The 17,158-nt window shown below is 38.7% G+C and overlaps 1 protein-coding gene across 1 annotated transcript in view; it reads right to left on the bottom strand.

Annotated features, from left to right (window-relative positions):
• Positions 1 to 4,886: 4,886 nt before the first annotated feature.
• Kif5b (kinesin family member 5B) overlaps positions 4,887 to 17,158 on the bottom strand; it is a 54,766-nt gene continuing 42,494 nt past the window's right edge. Inside the window, exons 18-26 of the mRNA XM_004641760.2 lie at positions 16,797 to 16,858; positions 16,593 to 16,702; positions 15,763 to 15,864; positions 14,290 to 14,350; positions 14,101 to 14,172; positions 13,881 to 13,985; positions 11,959 to 12,175; positions 11,449 to 11,599; positions 4,887 to 7,293 (exon numbers count right to left, since the gene is read on the bottom strand). Of these exons, the coding sequence (XP_004641817.1) occupies positions 11,469 to 11,599; positions 11,959 to 12,175; positions 13,881 to 13,985; positions 14,101 to 14,172; positions 14,290 to 14,350; positions 15,763 to 15,864; positions 16,593 to 16,702; positions 16,797 to 16,858 (860 nt within the window). The 3' untranslated portion in view covers positions 4,887 to 7,293; positions 11,449 to 11,468. The remainder of the gene's footprint in view (positions 7,294 to 11,448; positions 11,600 to 11,958; positions 12,176 to 13,880; positions 13,986 to 14,100; positions 14,173 to 14,289; positions 14,351 to 15,762; positions 15,865 to 16,592; positions 16,703 to 16,796; positions 16,859 to 17,158) is intronic.

Here is a 17,158-nt window from a genome sequence, read left to right on the forward strand (position 1 = left end):
GGAGCTACTACGACACTGAGATTGGGAACTGGTCCTCTTCACAGATTCTGAACAACAGGCAGCAAAAAAGCAGCTCTGACTTCTTTCTGAGTATCCCAAGAACCCTGATGGGAATATTCAAAAAGTATTGACTTGCAGGGCTGGTGGCACAGTAATGTAATCCTAGCACTCTGGGAGGCTGAGGCAGGAGAGTCAAAAGCTGAGCCCAGCCTGGGCAACTCAGCAATTTAGTGAGACCCTGTCTCAAACAATTAAAAAAGGGCTGGAGATGTAGCTCAATTCAAAGCCCTGGGTTCCATCCCCAGTGCCACAAAACAGAAACCAAAACCAAAATACTTGCCAATGGTCAACCCTGTTCAAAACAGAGACAACCTACAGGCTATAGATCCGCCTTCATCTGCTAGCTATGAAACAATTATATGGAGTCGCCTACCCAGAGAAAAATCCATCTGTCATTTGCAGTTGAATGTTCTCAGCCTGAAAACACAGGCCTTTGTGCATTCTAATGCGCCTACATCTGCATGAGACAAAAGTTCATTTTCAGAGCAGCATGGCGGAGGCCTGTGCACAATTCCAGTTATTGTACAGAAAAGCTACGTGCCTTTTTATGCAAAGAGAAAATAATATATCCAAGATGTCCATGTGGGCGTCTGTCGCGAGCACTGATGCTGTCTGGACTCTCCTAGGAAACAATGGGCATTTGTTGGGATTGCTTAGATTTTGTTACACTACTTTTTCATTTCAAATGGCTTTTAACAAGGTTGGAGAAAGATGAGTTAAATTCCTTATTTTAAATAGTTGTCATATATTCTAATTTTACCTAGAGGAAACATTTGGAAGTTTAGTGTAATACTAATATTCTGGCAAGCTAATATGAAGCAAAGAACATAAAATAAATACTTCCACTACTGTGGATTACGAAACAAATACTTATGACAACAGATATCAGTCCTTTTAGGACTGAAGAAATTTCTTGGGCTGGCCAGATAGCTCAGCGGACTAAAGCACCTGCTGCTTAGGCAGAAACAGGGACCAGGGTTCGATCCCCTGCGTGTTGTGCTGACCCTGACACCAGGGTACACTGAGACTGGGTGTGGTGGTGCGCCCCTGTAATCCCAGCCTTGGGAAGCTAAAAACAGGAGAATCACTGAGTTTGATCTGTGTAGAGACCCTGTAGATCCTGTACTAAATACATTTTTTAAAAAAATCACTTCTGTTCCATCACTACTGAACTATACACTAAAAGCAGTTCAAGATGGTTACATTTTTTTTGGTACCAGGGATTAAACTTGGGACTTTGTGCATGCCAGGAAGGTGCTTATGCCACTGGGCCATCCCCCGGCCCCAATAAATCTTGTATGTTATACCACTTTTTTTTTTTTTTCTTTTTTGATACTGGGGATTGAACTCAGGACCCAGTGCTTGCCAGGCAAGTGCTTATTCTATTGAGCTATCTCCCTAGCCTTGTGCCACATGTTTTCAAAAAGCCACTTATCTTTCAAATCTTCAAAATTTGAAGCCATTCATTTGACAAAGTACTTTAAGAGCTATTTGAGAGACCTGGAGGCTTTGTGTTATCGTTTGTGTCTAGTTGTCCCCTCAAAGCCTCTTGCAGTTATGGGGCGGACTTCTAGAGTTTGTGATTAATTCAGGATCCAGTGAGTGCTGCTGGGATTATGGGTGTGAGTGCTATACCCAGCCTGGGGCAGACAGCCTGAATGCAACATGAGACAGACTTGCTCTCTGTTGCCATTGTTGCCACTGCTCTTCCCATTTGCTCTGTTTTGCTGTTTTCCACTGCCATGAACTGCTGCCCTCTGCCACATGCTAACTGCCTTTGGGGCCAGCTGAGTATGGACTAAAACCACCACTAACTGTGAGCTAAATAAACCTTTCCTTCCTTAATTTTGGGTGTTGAGTATTTTGTCCTAGCCACAAGACAAAAGTAACTGAGACAGTTTGTTTCCACATAAACCTGATACTGTATTCACAGCCCCCCCACAGGCTCTACAGAATCTTATCTGCAAGTCATCCTGAGGTTTTAAAACAATTCATTATTCTATAAAGGAGCAAGCCCAATTCTTGGTTAGGGCAAGAACTTTGGACAAGGAGCCCACACCACGTTCAAAGGGCGACTGCTTGATGACAAGATACAACGTGAGGCCTGAAAGCCCATTACATTCTGAAAAGCCCATCACGTTTCCAAAACCACTGGCTCCAGCCCATTTCACCTGTCCAGTTCTAGAAGCAATCACTTTTTTTCATTTTCAAACCTGCTATTCAATTTTTTTTTTTTTTTTTTTTTGTGGAACCGGGGATTGAACTCAGGCCCTTGTGCTTGCCAGGGAAGCACTTATTCTACTGAGCCATCTCCCTGGCCCCGCTATTCAATTCTTCATGCAATATCAACTATCTGCTGGGAGACCAGGATTGAATTTTCAACACCATCAACACACACATGGGATGCTGTTTCTTTCTTTCTTTTTTTTTTTTTTTTTTTTTGGGGGGGGGGATGCTGTTTCTTAAGACTGAGATTCAGATCTTGCTAGAGGTGTGGCTGCAGCCCAGAACATGTCAGAGAATTTCGCTGGACTGTTCATGGTGACAGCCAGGCCAGGCACCAGGAGCACAGCAAGTGGCCTTTGGGGTACGGTGAAGATGACAGATGTCATAGCTTGGGGGTTTTGCAAAGGGGAACAACACAATACAGGACAAATTTTATACGATTACTTCATAATGAATCACCCAAAGAATCATATGCCAAGAGTGCAGGAAATCTGTCCACACACTAAAGACCAAAGACCACCTGAGGGCCTGGATGCCACCGTAATATCCTGCATGAGTCCAGCTAAAGAGCCTATAACAATACCTCCCACAAGTCCAACTGGAGGCTTAGAGTCCATGACAATGCCTCATGCAGGCCTGTTTCACAGACCTGCCCTAGGAAGGCCCAAAGGTAGAAACTAGAAAGTCTGTGCCATTGGGATGAGGGATCTGCACTGGAGCCAGGAAGCCATGCTCATGCTAAGAAGCCAAAGCTCCCCTGAAAAGTTATCAGTCACCCTCAGCAATAGTGAGGTCCCGAGCTCCTCTGAGGATGAGGAAAACTGAGTTCCTATCAGGAAAGCCAACCAACAAGCTTCTCCAGGAGACTCAGCTATGCATGATCTTCCCCTCCAGAGCCAGGAAGTGATGCTCAACGTGAGAACTAGAGCTATCCCAAAATTTACGGTAGCCATTCTCAGTGACAATGAGGTCCTGAGATCCTCCTACAATGACAACAACCAGGTTCACCAGGAAAGCCAGCATGACGAGGTCCTCCAGCTGAATAGCCCAAGAGAACCAGCAGCTTGAACAGCTCCCACAGCTTCTCCAAACAGCTTCCTTAATAGCCTCTAGTTCTGCTTCTTATACTGCTGGCAACAGTCCTCAGGTGGGCCTCCCACACCCAGTACCAGCTAGTTCAGTTCAGCCCAATTGGCAATCCACAATAAGTATTACTGCCAGGTTAATGTGCACAGCTCAGTGGTGGCTGTTGTGTATGGCAGTGCTAATGGCAAGTGAGGTCGCTGGAGACTGGGATTCACTGAGAGTGGTGATAATGAAGTCTCCCTGCCCCAGTAATAAATGGGATATAGCCCTAATACCAGGGAGACAGGTGTAGCAGGGCCAGCAGCAGCCAGGGGGACCCGCCCCCAGGGTAATAAACAGGGAGAGGTGGGTGTGGTTCAGGCAGTCAGTGCTGTCTAGGACTGAGTGTGGTCAGGGGCAGACGCACAAGCAAGAGCAGGTGCCCCACTGCTACCTCATCCTGTACTGCACTAGCTCCTTCCCCTCACCTCACACTGCGCCCTGTGAAGTATAGGATCTCTGCAAGAGTAGACTATCACTCAGGTCATCTGTGTGGACAAGACTCTCATTCTCAACCCTGTCATCAGCTACAATGATCATCAGTACCCGCTCCCCATATTGGCTTGTCTGCTAGTATCGGGGTTCCATGAGTGTCTTTGCTTGGACTCCTTTATTCTCTTCTGTAGTCCGCAGTTCAGGGGAGCTGTCATTTTTTTTTCCCCTTTTCTTTCTAGTGGGAATATACTTTCTATTTCCATTTAGATTTTTTTAGAATGCAGAAAAATGGATTTGAAAGCTTCCTTGAAAGACAACCAAATTTAAAAAATGCACACAACTGATCAACAGTGGAAGATGTAGCAAAGCAACTCATTTGGAAACTTGCAAATACAGAAAAAGAGCATCAAACATTACTCCTGTTTTCCCTAAACAACTTAGCACTAGATAACCACGCAGAAGGGGCAAATGTCTCTACTGTAGCTAACAAATGAAGGAACGGTGGAATCGGCCATTCCACAACCCTTGTTAACCTGGCGGATGCAGGCAATACCAACAGGAATGAGCAAGCCAGTGTGAGACTGGACACTGTACTCCTCCTGGAACACACCCAGTGAAACTCAGGAAGGCTGTACACCCAAAACACACCACAGAAAACACAAAGGGCAGAGCAGTGTGTTCAGTGGCATCAAAGGGATTCCATAAGCAAAATGTAGAGAACTCTATTTGTATTTCTCTAAGAGCACGGGGGTGAGCATAGGCAGGGTGCGGATGAAGCCAAGATTAGGTGAGCTAGTACTTCCACACTGGTTGATAAAATAAGACTCAGATGAGCAGTACAGTGTAGAATAATGTGAGACTGGTAATTCATTTCTAGCTCCTAATTTTTCAGCTTACATATTTAATACCTACAGTTTGAAAGGTTCACATTAGAAAACAAATTTTTATATATATGAATGTAGTGTTATTATTCTGTCAAGATGTAGGTCCATCATGTAAAATAAACCTAGTATTTCATCAAATAAATTTCAAGAAAGCCATTACATTTCAAAATGTTTCCTTTTTATTTAGACATAAAACACATTTATGGCATGCAGGTTAACTTAAAATTATATGGCGTCTTCCCAAGCCAATTACCTCTGAGTGTATTTTCAAGCACTGAAAACAATCTAGCATATTCCACAGGTAGACTCAGACTCTACTGTCACCTCATGTCAAAACTGTTACAAAAAAATTGAGTTATGCACAGTAGTTAGTTTTCTTAAGTTAAGCAAATAACTTAATTGATCACCATGAATAAATATTTTTATTTCATTGAATTTCTCTTCTGAACTATTTATCAATACCATTCAGAGGAACATTAATATATCCAGTCCAAAAAAAAAAAAAAAAAAAGACACTGCAAATTGAAGTAGGTGTCAATACTCTAGATAATCAAGAAATTTCCATTTATAAGAAATGCTGTGTTTAATGACCTATCACAGCAAAAAGAGCAGTTCACCGAAAACAAATTTATGAAATTCTTGGTGTACTTTATGAAAGTTTGAAGTTATAAATAGAAAAGAACCATTAAGATATTTAAAAAATATGTATTCTGAACCACATGCTAGTTACAATCCATTGTTTGTTACACAGCACCGATACCCATAATATATCATAACTATAGAATCAGGTAAGAGGAACAAAAATCATTTCCTTTATGAATATTGCCAAAAACCAAGTTTGTATTTGAAAAAAAAATGTCAATATGGATGTAGCCAAATTTCTCACATTTAGCAAACTATCATCATGGACCCTGTAGCACTTCCTTTGTTAACTGCATTACTTCTATCTTGTTGCAACACACTTTCCTCTCAACTTCTGGAGCTTTCTTTTAGTACCCTAAAAGCAACCCAATCATTTTAAAGGCTGCAGACTACAACAGCAAGAATTTTTGATTGTTAAAAAAATAAATAAATCTTTCAAATCGAACTTATTATAAAAGTGGAAATTACAATAGTTAAGGAAATAGAAAAATAAGCCAATTATGATCTGAGTCTTGTAATTATGGCTCCAAATTTAATAATACAAATATCTGTATATAAAACTTTTCAAAAAGTTAATTCTGCCAGCCAGATCCTAACACAGAACTTTGCAAGTCTCTAAATTGACTGAATAACCTTATAAACCCATTCTCTGCAAACTTCTGCCACAGTTAGTCACCTCCATCACAGATGAAGACACAATGAAATCACTTTCCCTATTATTTTTATAGCTGTCCAAAATAAACTGCCGACGTAGCTTAATCTGAGGAAGAAGTGGCAAAACAGGCACACAGTGCTATTACAAAATTATGAACAATGGCCAAGTGTACTTTACTGTGTACTGTAAAGTACAATGACTTGCATACCACTATTTCTACACTAAATAAAAAAAATTATAGTGTATGACTTAGTGCACGTTAAAAACACATCAAAGATTTCTGACCAAAATTTACCTATGCATTTTAAATTTTACTATGTATCTGTCGTTTCTTTGAATTTTTCTCCATTTTCACAGCTTATAAATTTATATCAGCCAATATAGTAATTATGTTTAATCCCATAATATCTTAATTTTACTATAATAAAAATGACAAATTACTACCTGCCCAACTCTATTAGCTAGCAGGCTCATCAGAATGAAGCAGGGGATTTTTCATTCCATCAAGATATGTTAAGTACAGAATTAGGAAGAGAGATGCAGTTCCTTTTCCAAGCTAACTGAGACTGGCTTCCCATCAGAGTAACTGGGCAACAGGCACGGCATGAGATGACAATCTCATAAGATGACGATCGTCTAATTAGTCTCAAGCCTAGCCAGGCAGCTTTAAGGCTACACACTCAGACAAGTTTCCAGGAGCAAATGCCAAAGGCAATACAAATAATTTTAACCCTGATTTCACTGCAAGGGATTTTAAAATATAGCACTGACCTGATTATTTTGTGGGCATGTAGTGTTGTAAATGGTAACATTTAAGACACTTAAACTAAATGTTCCATTTCCCCTACAAAAAGGAAGACATTTAGTAGGAAAAGAAAAAAGGAAGTAGTAGCTACTAAGTAATTTAAACTGAAATTAAAAAACAAACATATAAACAAAAAGCAAATACAAAAAGCACAGTCCTATAAGGTACAGTCAGCTTGGCACAGTAAAGACTAAAATTAAGACACAAAAGACGACTGTGTAATAAATAGGGCCACAGTTGTAAACTGTCATTTCTCCTCCTAAGACGCCAAAATTGCACTCTAGTTGTGTTGGGAAGCAGCAGAGTTTACAAGAGTGGGTAGGAAACAGCTGTACAGGCCAGGTGTCATTTATACATTTTTTAAAAAGTTATAATTCTACAATCCCAAGGGAGCAGAGGTTACAGTCACTGAATGACTACTGATACTATAACCTCTTCATACTTCAATTGTTTTTCAATACCTGAAAATGAGAGAAACAGAGAAAAACATTTTAGTTTTTAATCTCATGTTTGAGATAATCATTAAAGAAATAAAATATGATAACAGTTTATAAATGGGGCTGGGCAGATAGCTCAGTGACTTAAGTCCCTGCCTGGCATAACAGTTTATAAATGGGGCTGGGCAGATAGCTCAGTGACTTAAGTCCCTGCCTGGCAAGTGCAAGGTCCAGAGTTTGATCCTCAGTACCAAAATAAATAAACAAACAACCAAGAACAAAGAAACCAGTTTATAAACATTTTGGCCAATAGCGTTGACCACTTTCCCCAAAATTAAAAAAAAGGAATTAAATGATTTATCTTCTAAGTAGAACTGTACAAAGAGAACAATGTTTAAAAGGATTTCCATCTTTCATTTGTTTTTCTTTCTTCCCTAATAAAGCTACAGGTAAACTGCATATACAGATATTTATTTTGAAAAGAAAAAATGGTTATACTTTCAATCAAGCGACAGTGCTAAGTGAGAAATCAGACAACTGGCAATTAGTTGCTACACACATGGTAAAAAAGCAGGCGCGGTGTGAAGGAAGAGGGATAAACAAAAGTGTCCATGTTAATAACAGCCATCCATTTTTATTTATTTATTTATTTAACAGGGATTGAACTCAGGACCTGGCAAGCACTTATGTTGCTGAGCTATCTGCCCAGACCCAGACATCCTTATATTAATGTGCCTATTTACCTAAACTTTTATTTAACTCAAGTTGCTCAAAGTACTATATGACAGGAGACCTGACATGTAAAATTAGGATGCGCTGGTACTATTAATATACTGTCATTTTCCCCAAGAATAAATCCAATGTTTTAATTTGTTTGTCTTTTTGAGATAGGGTTTCTGCTATGTTCTGGCTGGCCTTGAACACATTTTGTAGACCAGGTTGGCTTCAAACTAGCATTGATCCTCCTGCCTCAGTCTCACAAGTGCTGGGATTACAGGTGTGTGCCACTACACCCAGCTTTGAAATGTTTTAACATTTAAAAATAATACTAGTTATCACTGCAGAGTGTTTAACTTTTCAACAACTTAGGACTTACTGAATGGTTTTAAGTGCTTTAAAATAAGAACCACTACTCTCCTTTGGACAAGCAATGAACTGAACACACAGATGGGCAGTGTATTTTTGAGGCAAAGTCTCTATGTATTTACCTCAAGCCTTCTTAATGCCAGAATTACAGCTGTGTGCTGCCATGTTTAGCTAACAATTGTATTTTTACATGACTGTTTTCAAGTCTTGATATCCCAGTTTACCTGGGTTCCCTATCTCTCACATGTGCTAAACTGCCATCAGCACACCAGGATTAGCTCAGCTCCATATATGTGTAAGAAATATATAGATATACAGATAGTCTATTTACAAAATTTGAGTGAAAATTTACTGACCAATCCAATTAAGGCAGTTTCTGTATTTCCATCTTAACCACAAAGAATGACCCTCAGCCAGAAAGACCTAGAACAAGGTGCTAGAACTAAGTAACTGATAAGCAACATTCTACCATCAAAGGAATGCAAAGGGTGGGATTACCAAAAATCCATGGGCAATTTAGAAGGCAACAGAGATTACACCCCCTGAGACCTTCAGACAATTTCTGCCAGGAAGATAAGCCCCTGCTCCCTGCTTCTTCGTATAGACACCATTTCTACAGAACCACCACTGAAGTTTTGCTTCTGCTGTCCTTCATGTTTATGAGTCCATGTATTTTCCCATGGCATCTAACAAAGGTCATGATCTGGCCTCTTTGCAAATGAGGTATGCGTTTAAAGTCTACACAGGAATTGTAACCTGAAAACATCATCAGAAACAGATAAACTTCCTATCTACATTCTGAAAAACCGCTTGCCCATGGTAGAAAAGGCAGCTTTCTCCTTAGTTTTGGCAGTACTGGGGACTGAACCCAGGGCCTACAACCCTAGCCTTTAAAAATAAAACTATTTTCATACAGGATCTCACTAAATTGCTCTGTTGCCCATGGTAGGTTTAAATGAACACTCCTGCTCCAGCTTCCTGAGCTCTACATGTCCCAGCTAGTAATGACATACCTTAACTCACCTAATCCTCAAAAAATATTTTCCTTTGATTAATAAAAGGGGTTCAAAATGTTATTAGTCTAAAGGAGAAAAAAACATAGAAACCATTTGTAATGGGCAGGAAACCAACTATTTCCATTTACTGAAGTTCCTGAGTATTAACTATGATACAGTCAAGTACAAAATATTCATGCTAATCTTATCAATGCTTTTCATCTTCATTTAAATATATAAGGAACAGAAGAGACACAGGAAAAGGGACAGAGATGTCACATTAAACAAAGAAGACCAATAAATATACACATAAAAATGTAACTTCATACACAAATGAGATGGAATTCCCCCCCCCCCCTTCTTTTGGTACCAGGAATCAAACTGGGATATTGCACTTGGCAGGCAGATGTTTATGCCATTATATCCTCGACCCTCCGTGTGTGTGTGTGTGTGTGTGTGCATGTGCACACGCAGTACCAGGTATCAAACCCTGAACCTTGTGCTTACCAGGCAGGCACTTAAGCTGCTAGGCTTTCTCCCTGGCTCCCTGAGAAAGCATTTTTCTTTAAGTCTTTGTGTTTTGCTTTTACAATATTAGGCACTGAACCAGAGTCTTTACACTGAGCTACTTTTCCAACATTTTATTAGTAGGGTCCCACTAAGTTGTCCAGCATAGGCTTAAATTTATAATCCACCTGCCTCAGCCTCCCATACTGCAGGGATTAGTCATGTACCACCATGTACAGCTGGCACTATTATAATTTTAAGAACTATTAATAGTTAATGTTGGGACTGGGGAGATGGCAGATGGCTCAGTGGAATAAGCACTTCCCTGGCGAGGCGAGCGCGAGGATCTGAGTTCAATCCCTGGTTCCATTAAAAAAAAAAAAAAAGAGCTAAATATACCATGTTTTTGGGGCTGGTGAGATGGCTCAGTGGTCTAAAGCACCTACTTAGAACAAGCTTAGCAAAGCACAGGGACCTCGGTTCGGTCCCCCAGCACCACATGCCAGCCAGCCCCGCCCCCTGGTGGGCTGGGCTGGCCACACACACACACACACACAAATAAATAAATAAATAAAAATTAAAAAAAGATTTCCCAAAAAAAAAAAAAAAGTTAATGCTGGCAAGGATGAAATAAAAGACAAAAATAACTTAGTCTGCAGTCTAATTTACTGCAGTCTTTCTAAAACCTTAAAAATGATTAAACTTTGTACTACTTTCTAGAAATAATCTAAAAGGTGACGAAATAAAAAACAATGTTTCGGCCAGCCAAACAGTTCAGCAGATTAAAGTGCCTGTAAGCGGGTCTGAGGTACTGGCACTGCCCCTGGGGCACGCTGAGTCCGTAGTTGAGACTGGGCGTGGTGGCATGCACCTGTAATCCCAGCTCTTGGGAGGCTTTAAACAGGCGGAACACTATAAGTAGGATCTAGTAGTGAGACCCTGAACACCCTGTAGACCCTTCCCTAAATACAAAACAAAAAAAAAAAAAGAGAAAGAAAAAAAATGTTTCATACTTTTAAATTTCACTGTGAACGGCTGGCGAGATAGCTCTGCGGACTAAGCACCTGCTTAGGCAAGACAAGGACCAAGGTTCAATTCCTGGCACCACATGCTGTGTGTTAAATTGGCCACTGAGACCAGGTATGGTGGAACACACCTGTAATCTCAGCACTGGGGAGGTTGAAAACAGGAGGATCACTACAAGGCTGAGCTGCGTAGTGAGACTCCGTACCAAATACATTAAAAAGAAATTTCACTGTGGAATTTCAATTTTGGAAAAAGAATTAATACATTTTATTAAACTTCCAGTAAAAGAAAATTTGTAAAACATGATCTATTCATTAGTCAGAATATCAAGAATTATTAAGAATAATCTAATGCTGGATTAAAAAATACAACTATGAGTATGAAGCATGAGCTGAGCCATGTAAAGAAATTATGCTAAAGTAGCTTTATAAAAGTATATTCATTAAAAAAAAATCATGACACTAATATGAGAATCAAAATACTCCAAAAGGTCATTTGACAGCTAATGGCTCAACATTTTCATGTATAGGTAGCACCCTTTAAAAGTCAGACACGAAGTACTAACCTGTGAATATGCAGACATGTTTACATCTGTTTGCCTCCACCACCTCGCAGTGCTACTGGCTGGCTATTCTGGACAAATGCTCCTCCTCCACGAATCGCACTTGGATGAGTTGGGGAAGCTGCTGGATGTTGCCCAGGACGAATAGGTTTAGCTAATATAAAAAATAATGTCTGAATTAGAATAAAGTATGGCATACAACTCCAATGACTGTTCTGGTCTTTTTTTTTTTTTTTTTTTTTTTTAGGGGAACCAGGCTCACTACATAGTTCAGGCTGGCCTTGAACTCATGGTGATCTTGCCACAGTGCTGGGATTACAGGTGCGTGTCACCAGGGCCAGCCTGGGTGCTTTAGCTATTCTCTCTTCCTTTCTAATAGTTTCTGCGATTCGGTAAGTTAGGAATGAAAGCCAGCCAAATTCCAAGACAAAAAATAATTCAAATAATGCTCCCAATTAAAGGAAAGTGTTCAATCTAAGCATGTCTTAAAGATTCTGGCATCCCCTTACTAACCAATCTGTGCAGAATGTCCTCTTCTAGCCATGTTCTTTGACCTGACTGCTTCCTTTATGCGGTCTACTTCTTGCTGATAGCGTTTTCGATCACGAGATGCATTTTCTTTGGCTTCTTTCAGTGCTGACTCCAAAGCTTTCACTCTCTCGGCTGTAGCTCGAAGTCGCTTCTCTAACTTAGGAAGTTCACAACGAAGATCTGCATTGTCACGTACCAACTGGAGGTACACAAAGAAAACGGGTTTCTGCTTTAAGTACCAGCATCATACTTTGTCTATTACGTGTTTCCTACTTAACTAGGTCAGGCAATAACATGCAAGAACACACACATTCATACATACATTTCACATGAAGGTAAGACTATTTTAGAGGAGCAGACTCGGTGGTTCTTTATCTCTGCTAAGCAAAGACAATGTGCATGATGCTTTCTTTAATAAAAAGGCTAATCTGGTGAAATGAGTATCCTCTTAGGCAAATTAAGAGCACAAATAGCATAAGATTGGCAAGCCCCTTAATAAGTGAAAAGCTAAGGGATGCTGAGGCATGAGCATTACTTCTTAAAAAAAAGAATCCTGCATTTAACTTATATTTCTGAGAATGGGGCATTTTATTTTTTTCCCTTGAACATTTTTATTTTTTTTCCATAATTTTATTGGGAGACAAATAGCAATGAGACAGTTTCAAATCAAATTGGTAGAACAGTTTCAACAATTAACACATTGCATACTCTCTTCCTAGTGGTTATTTGCTGTACAAGATGCAAACATGATATCCAATTTAGAAACACTATTAGCAAAATCCCTCTATTCATTAAGCGAATGTAACTATATATCTATCCTAACCATTTTGAATACACAGATACAAAATGGACATTCATCTATATCCCTTTTTTGTTTAGTTCTGTCACTTGAATATTATAGGTGTGTTAACTCAGCAAAATATTCTAAAAGAGTCCTGTAGTCCATAAAAGTATTGGGTCTTCCGCTGGAACTGGCAGTGTCAGAAGTTGTTGACCTGAGTCCCCTACAGCTCAACATAACAGCATGACTTTACTTCTTATACTTCATTTTTATACTTCTCTGCTGCATGGTTAAGACCAAGATAAAGCAAGACCTATGTAACCAGAGTTGTAGCTTTTGGATCTGAAAAGGTCAGTTAAATCCCCTCAGGATTTATCCTGAGATCCTGTACCTCAGATTGTAGATCCTTTGTCAGTGTCAGCCATGTGGATGAGTCATGGCCATTGCTTGGCCAATGTACTCTCTGTGAAAGCCTGAGAGAATGTTTTCTCTCCATGTGACTCTCCTTAGGCACACTCTACATCATCCATCACTTTGCTCTTTGGCCCCATAATCTCCTTGATCAGAAAATTTGGGACACTACCGAGTTACATGATGTTACAGTACAAGTTCTCATATGTCCTGAGTCTTAATTGACCTTGGAAGGCTAGGGCCAAAATGTTGGCTTTCCTTGCGGCCCTACTTTTTCTCTAATTTTGGTCTGCAATCTTAGGATGTTAACCCTCCAGAAGAGAAGCTTATTGTTATTACCATACAACGTAGGCTGTTAAGCTTAACCTCACTATCTGTCTGAATATCAAACATCTTAGGCATAACATGGGAGAATGAGGCATTTTAATGTAAAAGGACCAAAAAGATTATATATTAACTTCAAAAAGCTATCAAAATAAGAAAAACTTGACAGCCCTGAATTTCTACAGAGAAAGTAAGAATACATGTTCTCATTGATAATACAGATGTTAAAAACATCAATTCCCCTAAAACTAGGTGGTTTCTTTTCATATTTACTTAATGAAATGGCTCAGGAGATAAAAATCTCTTAAGACTCTAAAGATAAAAAATCTTTCTACTCCTTTTTTATTCTTACAATGCTGCAGATACCACAAAACCTGCTCTTTATTACCTGCTTGTGCACCTTGGTGAGCTGCTCAAGATTATTTTCAAGGAATGAGATCTTCTGCTTCTGAGCAGCACTGCCTCCAGTATCATCAGAATCAATCTCAGCACTCTGAGAGAAGGAAAATGTTAATTATTAGCAAAAACAAAAAAACTAAGCTTAGTGACAAACACTGACATGATTATTTGTATTGAATACAAATAATCACATGTCTCAACACTGTTACCTTTTTAACTCTGGTGGCCAAGTCCTGAACAAAGAGCTTGCGCAGATTGTGCAAAGTCTGAAGTTCTTTTGCCTTTAATTCAGAACAGAAATATTTTTAGAATTCAGTTTTTAAACAGCATTTGCAGGGTAAGTGAAAACCCCACAAAATACTTCCACCACTAGTATTAATTTTCAAAATTTTTCTTACCACTGTCTCTTCCAAACCCTTCAAATCTTGCCGTGCTTGTTCTCGTCTATCTTGCATAACCCTAGGAGTGGAAGGACATACATACACATATTTTCATTTTGATGCTATAAATTCTAGTTTTCTGTCACAAGAGCTGAATCAAAGTGTTTTATCTGGAAGGATTAATTACTAAGTTAAAATGAGAAAGATACAATTTTCTTTTAAATGTACAGCTGATGTAACAACACCAAGCAAGAGATGAAATAAAATGTGACAATTCAGAAAGAAAGAAATGACTCAAAATTTTACTTTAGGGGCTGGGGAGATAGCTCAGTGGAATAAGTGCTTGCCTGGCAAACACAGGGTCCTGAGTTCAACCCCTAGTACCATCAAAAATAAATAAACTAATTAATTAAAAACGTGCCACAGGGTGGGCGAGATAGCTCAGTGGACTAAGTGCCTGCTTAGGTAAGTGCAGGGACCGGGGTTCTCCCTGGCACCACGTGCCACACTGGCCCCGCCCCCAGGTGGTACACATCTGTAATCCCAGTGCTGGGGAGGCTGAAAACAGGAGGATTCCCTAGGAGTCCAAGGTGTGTAGCAAGATCTTGTACCAAATACATAAAAAATTAAATATGCCACAAATGCCAGCACACCACCATTTATGCAAAATGCTTTCATTAATTGGGAATTAAAGGTAGTGAATTGTTAAAGACTAATATTTTTACATGGAAATTATTCTAAATAAAATTTTGGCTGCAATTCAGAAGAATCTTTATAAAACCAACTCCAAACTGGTCCTGATCTATATTATCCTTTTATTTTTACTACTTCATTTGCAAACTGTCTCTTACATATTCAAGGTGTGGACAATTTTAACCATGAGTTTTCTACCTAATCATATTCTTGAAAAGAGAATTAGCAAATGAGAAAAAGGAAGTAAAAATTCAGTCTGAAAAGACAAAGCAAGACCGTAATTTTCTTTTATAAATAATTAAACCTGAAAAAGTTAGGTTTTGTGGCATATACTGCCGTTTTCTAAATTACTTAATGTCACCTTTTAGGTTCACTTTTATGATTGTTCCTGAGGTAAGGTAACAAAGAAACAGGAAGCACATTTATAAATAAGAATCTAAACCTAACAGCTAGGGGTAGTGGTGCATACCTATAATCCCAGAACTCAGGTGGCTGATGCAGGAGGATGGGCATGAATGTAAGGCCAGCCTCAGCTATGTAAGTGAATTTAAGACCAGCCTGAAATACACAGTGACACCCTGTCTCAAACAACAACAAAAATAAATAACAAATTTACACTTCAGCCACCACTGAGGTATGAGACCTGCTTTCCTGAAAGCATAAATATGTGCATAGTTTTTAATCTCCAGTCTTTAGAAGTAAATCAACTCACAAAACTGATATGCCCAAGGGGAATGCCTTGAACCCTCTAATATATACAATTTTTATTTTTAAACTTTAATTAAAACAATTACTCACGTAAGCTCATGTAGTTTTCTGCTCTTTTCCTGATCTGTAACTTTTAATTTTTCATGTTCTACTCTTAGACGTTCTTGCTCTAACATCATTTTCTGATTTTGGCTGACAAGAAAACAAAAACAAAAACAAAACAAAACAAACAAAAAAAAACAACAAAAAGTGTAAGTCTGGGTTAACTTGCGAGTTTTTTGAGTATCACATCAAAATAGGTTCACAAATACATGAAAGTACTACATTCCACCTTATAATTTCAAATACCCAAGGCTTCCTCTGTTACAGCCATGCAATATTCTTCATATTCTGATTTGAAACAATGGCATTATTCAGGCCTCTGAAGCTTTATCTCTATTTCTACTGGGTATTAATCATAAGACCCATACCTCATCATTCTGTTACTGTGCTCTGGTTCTTACTAAAATCACTACAGATCTCTACTTTTGATGAAGTTTACATATATGAACAGAGCTCTAGAAGTAGGCAAAATGGCTTCTAGATAAAATAAGGTGATAATTTTTATTTAAAAAAGAACTTATAAAATCTATCCTTTCTAATTAAGCTTTTCTCCAGTAACTTGGAAACTCTGGTACCTATTTGGAATGACTAGCTGAAGCTGGGGATTTTTTTCCCTTTTTCCTATATTTAAACCAAAACATGTATGACACTTTTTCAAAAACTTGATCTGATCTTCAAAGTTTTAATCATAAATGGAAAATTATATTCCAACTCAGTTTTCACTAACAGGAAGAAGGGATAGGGTACTGACAATATATACTTGTTGAAAACCTATAGTTTTCATGAAAAAAATTTCCATAAAGAAGTGTTATACTTACTCTTGAAGATCAGTTATAAGTTTTTCTTTTGCCTCAACTTCATCTCTCAAACTACTAATCTGTTTTTGATGAGTTTCCCTGTGACTTTGGATCTGCTGTTCAACAGCTTGCTATAATTTTGGGGGGGACAAAGAATATTAAAGTCAGGCTAATCAATTAATGAGGGATTAAAGTCATTACAATCGAATGTAACATTAAACTTGCCTTGACTTCATTTGCAGTCTGAACTTTATTTAAGTGCTCTTTTTCCATTTCATGGACCTTTTCTGTTTAGGCAGGAAAGAAAACAGAAGGTCAAAATATGCTTTAAGGTTTCTGTTTTAAAGCAAGGTACAAATATATCTTCACAGTAGCTTATTCCTTAGCAATGCTCTGCAAGCTCACACATACTTATTAAATTCTCTATACTGACATGAAAAGGAAATGCTTCTAAGGTCCCTATTTAAAATTTAGGTACAAGACAAAGATGTCTCTATCACCACTCCCATTCAATATAGTTCTGGAATCATTAGCTAGAGCCATTAGACAAGAGAAAGAAATAAAAGGAATAAGAATAGGTAAAGAAG

Source organism: Octodon degus, unplaced genomic scaffold (genome assembly GCF_000260255.1).
Source record: "Octodon degus isolate 3935 unplaced genomic scaffold, OctDeg1.0 scaffold00141, whole genome shotgun sequence".
NCBI classification, from domain to species: Eukaryota; Metazoa; Chordata; class Mammalia; order Rodentia; family Octodontidae; genus Octodon; species Octodon degus.